The 10,039-nt window shown below is 42.8% G+C and overlaps 1 protein-coding gene across 2 annotated transcripts; it reads left to right on the plus strand.

Annotated features, from left to right (window-relative positions):
• Positions 1-154: 154 nt before the first annotated feature.
• On the plus strand, positions 155-9,973 carry arhgef19 (Rho guanine nucleotide exchange factor 19). Of its 2 annotated transcripts, none has more exons than XM_088399474.1 (16): positions 155-299; positions 3,633-4,269; positions 4,351-4,806; positions 5,155-5,281; positions 5,628-5,713; positions 5,791-6,029; positions 6,094-6,254; positions 6,325-6,477; positions 6,860-6,989; positions 7,122-7,196; positions 7,261-7,350; positions 7,706-7,869; positions 8,033-8,191; positions 8,267-8,346; positions 8,631-8,735; positions 8,803-9,973. In XM_088399474.1, exons 2-16 carry the CDS (start codon positions 3,654-3,656, stop codon positions 8,955-8,957), a joined length of 2,796 nt encoding a protein of 931 aa, XP_088255600.1. In that variant the 5' UTR covers positions 155-299; positions 3,633-3,653; the 3' UTR covers positions 8,958-9,973. The 2 variants fall into 2 exon arrangements, with proteins under 2 accessions (XP_088255600.1, XP_088255609.1); XM_088399483.1 differs by lacking the exon at positions 155-299 and adding an exon at positions 1,348-2,019.
• The last annotated feature ends 66 nt before the right edge of the window (positions 9,974-10,039 follow it).

Here is a 10,039-nt window from a genome sequence, read left to right on the forward strand (position 1 = left end):
AGAGAGGCGGGGAGGGGAGGGGAGGGGAGGGGAGGGAAGAGAAGAAGAAGGGGAAGGGAGTGAGACGAGGGACAGACGCAGGCAGGATATCTGCACTGTCAGTTCTAACCTTTTTTTGTTTGTTTCTCCAAGTAAGCAAAGAGGAGTTATCCAAAGAAGGGAGGAGGGAGGATAGAAAGAAGACAAGGTAGCGATGGACAACGGAGATCCTCAGTCTGAGCCTGGGATGGCCCGCAGGACGCTGGAGCCGATGGAGTCGGTGCGACGGCCGCGTTAGGCTGCTCGCACGCAGCCTTCAGGTATTCCATTTTCATAATTCACCAATGAGAGAATGTGCAAAGGTCTTGGCACATAGTTAGTTGCTGAAACTTTGCTTCAGCGTCAAATAGGGCTGCAACAAATGATTATTTTAATAATCCATTAATTATTTTTGCCCCGATTTCCATCCCTTTTTTAAAAAACAGGACATTATTTCATGTTGACAAACATGACTTCATTCAGTGACTGTTTTAGTCTGTCAGAAAATGGGCAAAAATGTTATAAATGATTATTATTTATTAGCTTAAATATTCTGAGATTCTCTTTTGACTGAGCGTGTTCAGTTGAAATGAAGTGAATGTGTCCATTTGGTTTGTCAACAGCTCATGTTGACTCTTAACACAAACCTGTCACTAAACATCAAAGTTGTCTCAAGGAAGTATTTTCTTCCCTGATCATAATAACAGTCACGATTATATCGGCTGAGAAGATGATGTTGGTTACCGTGCACCAAGGAGGCGTTGCGCATCGGGGCAGGTAAGCGCATGTTTGGGGTATGTTCATGCTGCACCACAGCTTCGTCTTCCATATTCCACGCACAACTTCTGCGTCTCACCTGAAAGCTTCGGGGGGGCTTGTGAAGGCACATTCGACACGTTATAGCGGCCTAATTAACGCTGTGGACACTTTGACTCATCGGCAGTCTGCCATGAGAGGCTAAATCGAGGTGACTGTCTGCCACGCTGATGACTAAATGCTCTGTAATGTCAAATGTGTCTAGTCTCTGAAATAATGATTTTCTGTCATGAGCCATTGGAGTGTTGCCCAACCTTTATTTAATAAAGCAAGGCAAATGCTTTACATTAGAAAAATCTCAGTGCACACCACCAAAGTGCCGCAAAAAGTACAACTGGGCGATGATGGAAAATGTCCGAGCTGCTCCTACTGTGTGTGTTGACCTCATGGGGGCAGCGTGGAGTCCACATTTTGAAGAAGCTCTTTTTTGACAGTAAAGAAGAATATATGCCTTTGAGCGTTATTCTATTTATTACCTGTTAGTGTGTGTTGCTTCAGAGTTTATGCGTGAATATTCATTATTTCAAGAAATATCACTAACATTTTACAAATCTGTCATTTTACATTGACTGCTAGCATTAGCACTGGCAATTTTTCAAAGTACAGTCTTGATGTGTGTTATTCTTTTTGTTGCGTGTTCAGTGTAACCATAAACCCAAAGTGTGTGTCCCTTTCCTGCTTTCTTTTTGGTTTTAGGGCGTGTGTCCTAAATAACAGTGCTCCATGTAGTCTATAATAGCAACCTGAGCACATGTGAGCAGTTGCGTTACTTTGATTGTCTCCGGCCTGGGCCGGCCCAGCAGTCCATTTGAGAGGAATGTGGTTGTAAAGGCATGTTGGGAATGTGGAAAAGTGTCTGAGAGAATCCCAGGGTCTTATCTGCTGGGGTGGGAGTAGAAATACGACGAGGAAGAGGCCCTTGAAAATGGACATGAACTTGAAAGCTGGACTATTAAAAGGACCACCCAGTGTGCAACAGTCTCATAATGAACTTGATTGATTGCTTGATACAAAGATAAGTCGATTTTTTTTTCATTTCTTCTGCACGGCTGAGAACATTTGGCTCACTTGAGCCGCTTAAAGCAGGAGGCCCGAGGCCATGGCTGCACACACCTGTGCGTGTTTCTTAGTCTTTGCAGCCAAATGTTGCTTCCGAGCACACACACAAGGAAAGAAAGAAAGGAGGTCAGTGCTGATTCTGATTCTGAATCATCAATAAGGTTGAGACTTTGAGGTGTTTACGGAGTGTCTCTTATTCAAATGTATTTGACAGGATGCTGACTGGAGGATTTTATGACACCGTGCGTCATGATTCAGATGATGTAATCATTCCAAAAGCTCTTTTGTCACATGACAGCAGACTTGTTATGGCAGAGGTTGGTCTTGTGGAGCAGCTTGGGGGCAAAGGTCCAGACTTTGTTGGCGTTTACTTGTGAAATAGTCGTTGTTTCTTCCAGACCTGGCAAATACTGTGGTGAACAATTCCTCAAAAAAAGAGTCTCTGAGTCGTTTGTAAAGACCATAATATAATATTAGTGCTGTACTGATGAGCTCACTACAGATGTCAAAACGTTTTAGCCATCCATTCAGGTTTATTTTTGCATTTGTTGAACATTTGAATAAAATATAGGTGGATGGAAACCCATCTAATGATCTGTTGGCTTAGTTTAGTTGCATCCACCAGTGCTATTTTTTCTGAAGACCCACATGGCATCATGAGGCTAAAAATGTGATTGTTTGAAAAGATAAAAGAATGGTCAAATCATGGCATCCACATGCACATGGTTGCTGGAATAATCCCACAAGACTTTGCACACATGTGCTGCTGAATCATAATGGGATTGTGCGTGTGTGCGTGTGTGTGTGTATACACACAATGCAATTAGTGTGCTGTTGTGATCTCACATGCACACACAACGCACAGACACCAGCAAATTTCACCTCGGTGTGACTAACTGGAGGCACCGCGTTGTGTCCCGGTTGGGCCATCCATGTTAAAGACCACAAAATTGGCATGTCTGGAGTTGCTACCATGATGAGAGACATTCTCTTCTCCTTCTCATGTGCATTCAATTTCTGGTCAGATTGTTAGCTGTCACGCAAAGTTTGATGGGGAAAAAAAAGTCACAACATCAATGAGAGACTAGCAATAAATATTTGACAAATAGTTTGTTTTAGACGGAGTTCTGTTAGTATGGCAGTAAAGTCTACACACCCCTGTTTACTATAAATTTAACCTTGAATTTCAATTCCATTTCTAATGGTGTGATTTGATACCTGAGGAATGCGCAGATGGAATCGGATCATTTCATGCTTTTTCAGGGATTTTTGATACATCTTTTTTATCACACACACAAAAAAAATGACGTTTTCTGGCCACTCAATCAGCTTGTGTCATTTTATGCAAAATAGATTCCACTGCCACCATATGAGCAGATCTGTGTATGCACTTCCCACAGACTCTCAAGTGTCAGCCAGGCTCAAACACGCATACGTAAAGACACCTTTTGTTTGGGAACACACAACCATTTGTGCTAACTACCTACCTACCTGCCGTGTGTGTGTGTGTGTGTGTGTGTGTGTGTGTGTGGTGGGGCGGGGCTAAGGCGCCTTCGCGTGAACAGGTGTGGCTTTCCAACAGCTGCACATTGACAACAAATGTGCAAAGAGGAAGTTTCTGTGTCTGCACGCCTGCAGGCAAACACATTTGAAGAACTAACTTTGCCTAATGGAACGAAAGAAAATTCCCCGTGTGTGCGCTTTTGGATTATATTGTATTTCCTGTCTCCTTCCCTCAGATCTGTGGTGCCTGAGTGGTCATGCTTCCCGGTTATGGCTTCTCTCCATTTCCTGATTTCCACCATCCCGCTTTGCACTGCAGCGACGACGGTCCCGCCATGTGGCTCCCCGGCAAGTCGGCGGCTCTGATCTCTGACCCCCACGACGACGAGTCTCTCCCTCACCACAAACACGTGGCCGTGTGCCAGCAGGAGACTTTGACCTTCATCGATCTTCAGCCGTCAGCGAAAGCTCAACTGAATGGACGCCGTGGCTCTCCTGGCTCCACCTACGCCCAACCCCTCGACTCTTTTCGACACTCGGGGGAACTGATTGACTGGGCAAAAAGCTACCTGGGCAAGGTGGATGAACAGCTCACTTCCAATTCTTGTCCTACCAAGATCAAATGCCAAAGTAGTCATAAGACGTGTTTACTAGAACATACTGATGGAGCTGCATCGGTGTGTCATCACCACCACATCCCTCTTAGTCTCCCTTTGGCCTTCCCGCTGTCCCCACTGTACGCAAACAGAGACTCCTGGGACTCCCAGATACCTTGCTCCCCATCCCCACCCGAGGGTCCAGATTTTCACAACTTGGACTCCTACCAACCGCAGAGGCGAACATCCCAAGGTTCGCTTAAAGAGAAGTCCATTCGTGAGTGTGCTGCTCTTCCTTGAGCTCTTCATAAATGTTAGATGTGTGTTCCACTAGAAGTTGTCTTCTTGTTGTTTTCAGGCCGTAAGATGCAAGTTTATTCTCCGGACAACCTCAGTGACGACTCTCTCAGCAGCCCCGTCCTGGATGCCGACTTCCTCTTCCCTGTAACCTTCACGTCTTTCCTGGAGGAGGACCTCTGCGGACAATCCTCACAAGATCCCAACACCAGCCCTTCGTCTACAGAAGCCACTCCGGACCTGCGTCATCTCAGTCAGGATGATATTTTCCATTTGCCGACAGAGGATTCACTTCCAGGCGTGAGAGAAGATAGTCAGGACACGTCAATGGTGGCGATGGCGGGCAGCAGCGTGCCACGCAGTCGCCAAGCAGACCACGAGCGGCGGCGCTTCTCGGCTTCCGAATTGATTTCCAGACTCCAGCTGTCCCAAAAGAAGAATTCCTTCACCTTGAAGCTGGGAAAGTCACTGTCAGCCCGAGTCGCCTCCAAGGACCGACAGAGTTTGAGCCCGGATTGTGAGTAATAGTAACCTTCTCAAGGATATATGGCGTGACATTTTAATTAAACTAATCATTATCAACTAGACTCAAGAGATCTTACCTAAAATTAGGAAATAGAATAATTTATTCAATAATCCATTATTAAACTTATTTCTGCACATTGACATTTTGTTTGGAACACCAAAATGATAAAGCAATATTTAAAAGCAATATTTTGGTTAATTTTTGGATAATATAATATATACGGATATATTTATATATTTTTGGGGGGGGGATAATATATACAGTGCCAGATGTATGAATAATGTTTTAGTAGCAGTCATCTTAATACATCTGCACTACTTGTGTTCAACCCCAATCTAGATAAGTCCAATGCAAAACAACGGGGCTCCTACAGCGATAGCGCCCCCCACAGTCCTGTAGGACCTGTACCGCCACTGCCCAGCACTGACAATGGAATGCCAACGCATTGGTGGAGCAGCAAACTTGGGTGAATAGAAATTTTAATATGAATATGTTCCTGTTGTATGTCATAACATTTCTGAACAAAAATATGAACTGGATTTTGTGTTACTATAATACTAAATGTTTTTGGTTTGAAGATTTATTTCATGGAATGTAGAATAAATTCAATCATTCTGAATCTGCTCAGCTGCCTCAGGTCTCTCCACCTCTGAAAGGCATTTTAAAAAACTGTCAGGCCATCACTTTTATGACAAAAAGTGATTTTTATGGAAATTGAACACTCTCCCTTTAAGTCTTCATCTTTTAGAAAGACCACAAAAAATGAAAGAATAGTTCACTTTATTAATGTTATCTAATATTGCTGTTGACAGAATGCGAAAGCGATCCACCGAGGAAGACTTGTGCACGCCGCCCGTTGTCGCTTGCTCCAATCGCTTATCAAGGTTCTTGCCGAGTTGTAAGTGAACTTCTTTCCCAACTCTTGCTCTCCTGCATTTCTTCAACAGCCCAAAAATGTTTCTGTATTTCCCGTAGCCATCCTGTATCAAGAATACAGCGACGTTGCCATTAATCGAGAAATCCAAAGGCAACAAGGCAAGGAGCCGGGCACGGACGAAGGTTCCGATGGGACCCCGTCTCCATCCAGTCTATCCCCGTCCGGCTCCTTTTGCTCCTCGCGGGGTTCTGCTTTTGCCCTGTGGCAGGACATCCCGGACGTCCGCTCCAGTGGTCAGCTGGACAACTTCAGCAATGAGCAGAGAAAATTACAGGAGGTTGTTTTTGCTCATTAAATGTTGTCCTGCTCAGAGCTAAGAGCCCCACTTCTCCTCCCTTTAGGCCAAGTTTGAACTGGTGACGTCCGAGGCTTCGTACATCCGAAGTTTGAGCATCGCCGTGGATCACTTCATGCTGTCACAGGAACTCTCCGAATGTCTCGGAGCTCAGGACAAGCAGTGGCTCTTTTCCAAGCTGGCCGAAGTCAAAGATGTCAGTGAGAGGTGAAGTCACCAACGTGTCGTCCAGCACGTTCATCTTGAGCGTGTATCTAACGCTCTCCGTTTCTGACAGGTTCCTTCAGGACTTGGAGCACAGGTTGGAGGAGGATATACTGCGTTTTGACGTGTGTGACATCGTTCTGGATCACTGCCCGGCTTTGCGCAGGGTCTACTTACCTTATGTAACCAACCAGGCTTACCAAGAGCAGACCTATCAGCGTCTCCTGTGAGTAGAGCTTTTTGTCTTGTTCCAAAAGTTATCGCCGCTCTTATCTAAATCAATCTATTATACTGCCCCTGGTGGCCGTGTCTCAAATCTATTTATTGGTCTGAGCAAGAGAAAAATATCTCATGTCATGGCGTTAAATATTTTTTCTAGTCGACATGGGTGGTTGTGTTGGGCGTGACTTAACTTGTAGTGAGCTGAAGAATTTCTCGAGTGCAGAAATGTTCCCTTTGATGCTTAACATGGCTCCGGAGTGATCACGGTGAATTTTTTTTATAATAAAAAAATTAAAAAACGAATTTCATATTGTTCTTAATAGTATGAAGTCATGTGAAATTTCAAAAGCACTTGAACTCATATAAAAATAATCTCTTGTTGTCAGGCAGGAGAAAGCTCGTTTTCCTTCCACCTTGGCCCGTCTGGAGGAGGACAGCGTTTGCCAGAGACTACCTCTGACCTCCTTTTTAATCCTCCCATTCCAGAGAATCACTCGGCTTAAAATGCTGGTGGAGGTAGTCTTGGAGAAAAGTGCACACACTTTATATTTACACTTGAAAGCCAATCACGCTAAAATAAAAGCAGAACAAAATTGGGAATTTCCACTGACAACATGACATTTTAAAAGAATGTAAAAATGTTTGTAGAACATCTTAAAGAGGACCACACCAGGCTCCAGAGATGAGGACACTGCAACAAAAGCATTCAATGAGCTCAAAAAGGTACTTGCTAGCATTCTCAAAAGACTTGTGGAAAATCCCAACTTTAATTTCTGTCTCGTCTTAGATCATTAAGGAGTGCAACTCCAGCGTGCAGTCCATGAAGAGGATGGAGGAACTCATCCACCTCAATAAGAAAATTCAGTTTGAGGGCAAGGTGATAAGTCTGTTGATTGCCACATCTCCTTTCATTTATTTTAATTTAATATCATTTTAATAATATGCAAATGTACATTCATTCATGTACAATTGTCTGGGTGGAAATGTGGCAAAAAAATCTAAAAAACTCAAAAGTCAATTATCTGGTCTGGCACCTGGAGGGCTCAAGCATATTTCAGGTGGGCAGTGCCCCTACGGGCCCCCTTCTTACTCCGCCATTGCACCCAATCACAAATTTGCTGAATTTGTGTAACAAATGCAATGCACGTACTTTGTTAATAGTGCAAATCGTTTGTGACGACATGAAACGTTGCTTGGGCAGAAATTTCAACACACCATCTCTTTCTTTCTAGATCTTTCCTCTGATATCTCAGTCTCGCTGGCTGGTGAAGCACGGTGAACTTCTGGAGGTGGACACACAGACTATGAGTATTTCTGGATCCAAACTCAAGCTGCCCACCAAGCCTGTGTATTTGCACCTCTTCAATGACTGCCTCCTACTGTCTCGGAGGAAAGAGTAGGTCATCGTCATTTATTTCAAACGAAATGAAATTAAAATATATGTTTAACTTTGAACTTTTAGAAATGATGATTTTAATTTCAACCTGAAAAAGAAAGACAAACCTCCAAATGAACAGCTTTGAATTTGTCTCCAAACTGTATCTGTGGTTGTGTTGCAGCACATGGAAGTTCTTGGTGTTTGTCCACGCCAAGATAGGAGAGCTGAAAGTGAAGGATTTGAGTCAGAAGCTGCAAGGCATCACAGGTTTCATCTTCCATCTTCAGTTGTGCGAAGGGCAGCAGCTCAAACATCAGATTTTGCTCAAATCAAACTCTGAGTGCGTACTGAAGTCAGAAGTCGACCGTTTCATCCAAACTCTGCTCTAAATTGTGTTGATGTTGTGTGCAACAAGGAGCGGGAAGCAGCGATGGATCGCAGCTATGTTTCCATCCAATCCTCTGGAAGACATCGAGCAAGCCAGCGAAAACGATGGTGAGTACACAGCAGGGTTGAACCATTTTGAAAATTCATCAAACTGTGACGCCTCCCCGCCTCAGTATCGTGAATTTGTAATTATTTTTTTCAAAGGTCTCTTCCCGTGTCTTTTTCTATGATTTAATTTGTATTGCAAGAAACTGTCAGATTTATTTATTTATTATTATTTTTTTTAAATTTTTTAATTTTATTTATTTATTAATGAATTGTTCAGGCCTACTGCACAGCTGTAGCAACGCAAGCCATTTGAATTGTGGCATTTCCTTATCTTCTCATTTCAGACATATCTCAGGTCCAGTGCATTAGAAGCTATCAGGCACAAGAACATGATGAGTTAACTCTGGAGAAAGCGGACATTCTCCATGCCAAGACCATCACAAATGACGGTGAGAAAAAGGTTTGATTTGTTTTCGCCGCGAGGGAGGAACACACCGGTGTTGATCTTTGGTCCAGGTTGGGTGGAAGGCATCCGGCTGTCTGACGGGGAACGGGGCTGGTTCCCAAAACCCTACGTGGAGGAAATCACCAGTCGCAGCGCACGTCTCCGCAACCTTCGAGAAAATATTCGCATCAAATGTGTCACGCAAAAACTGGAAGGAGAGGACTAGCCACTTATGCTCCTGCAACTTCTCGAGTGATCGACGTTTATCACACAATGTGGAGGCCAGCGCGAGTATTCCTCCGTTGCATGCTGGAAAGACAAATGGAATATTAGAAAGCTCTTAAAACTTTATAGTACGAGATAAGCGGAAAATGACTCGCAGCTGACTCAATCTGTATTGTAACATTACAACGTGACAAAGTTTTTCTTTCTTTGTTTACACTGTCTAAGTTCTGTTGTGGACTTGAACATTTTATTTCCATAAAACATGTGCACCACTGTCATCATCTGCAAGACCCACTCCTGGATGCCAAAAAACAATTGCGTAGCCCCGCATGACATTTCATAGATTGTTGTGCAGCACACGTGCTCCACAACTCCATAAAGTTTTAGGTTTTAAGTCTGCTAACAAAACACTTGTCATCTCACTGATAGCAGGCTCAAATTTAATTTCAAACCATAAGCCTTAAAATCAAGAAGTACCAATCGTACTGTCCGAATAAAAAAAAACACTTTGTTTTTTACAGTTGATATTAACGCTAAAGATTTTCTGGAAAGCTCATGCATAAAAAAATGCCTGGACATTTATTGGACATACATTATCAACACTACCTTATTTAGTACCACTACACTGCAACGGAAATGAGTATTTTTCAACCACTCTTATTAATATAATAAGTATAATATATATAAAAATAATAATATACAAAGCTTAATTCACATCAAACATTTCTATCACCTCTTCCATGGTTGTTTGTAACTTAAATTTGTATTTATGGTCTTAAGCTGTTATTTTCTATGTTAAGAGTTGATGCATTTATCCTAATTTATGTGAATAGGAATTATGTTCAGAATTTACAATCATCCATGTCTATTATTTACACATATTGTATGAGACTTGATGGTTGCCTGCCCACTGCTGTAACACAAGGAAATAAATTGGAATTATTCTATTTTGTCTTGTCTTGGAGCAATGTTGCATTAAAAAAGGTTAATAAAATTCAAATTAAAAATGCTTTCAAATATTAATTCATAGAGTTTTTTTAAACAAGTGTGTGCATTACAAATATAGCTACAGTGTAGAGATGA

The sequence above is a fragment of the Syngnathus floridae genome, chromosome 2, assembly GCF_059516105.1.
Source record: "Syngnathus floridae isolate MCC-2025c chromosome 2, RoL_Sflo_1.0, whole genome shotgun sequence".
In the NCBI taxonomy this organism is placed as follows: domain Eukaryota; kingdom Metazoa; phylum Chordata; class Actinopteri; order Syngnathiformes; family Syngnathidae; genus Syngnathus; species Syngnathus floridae.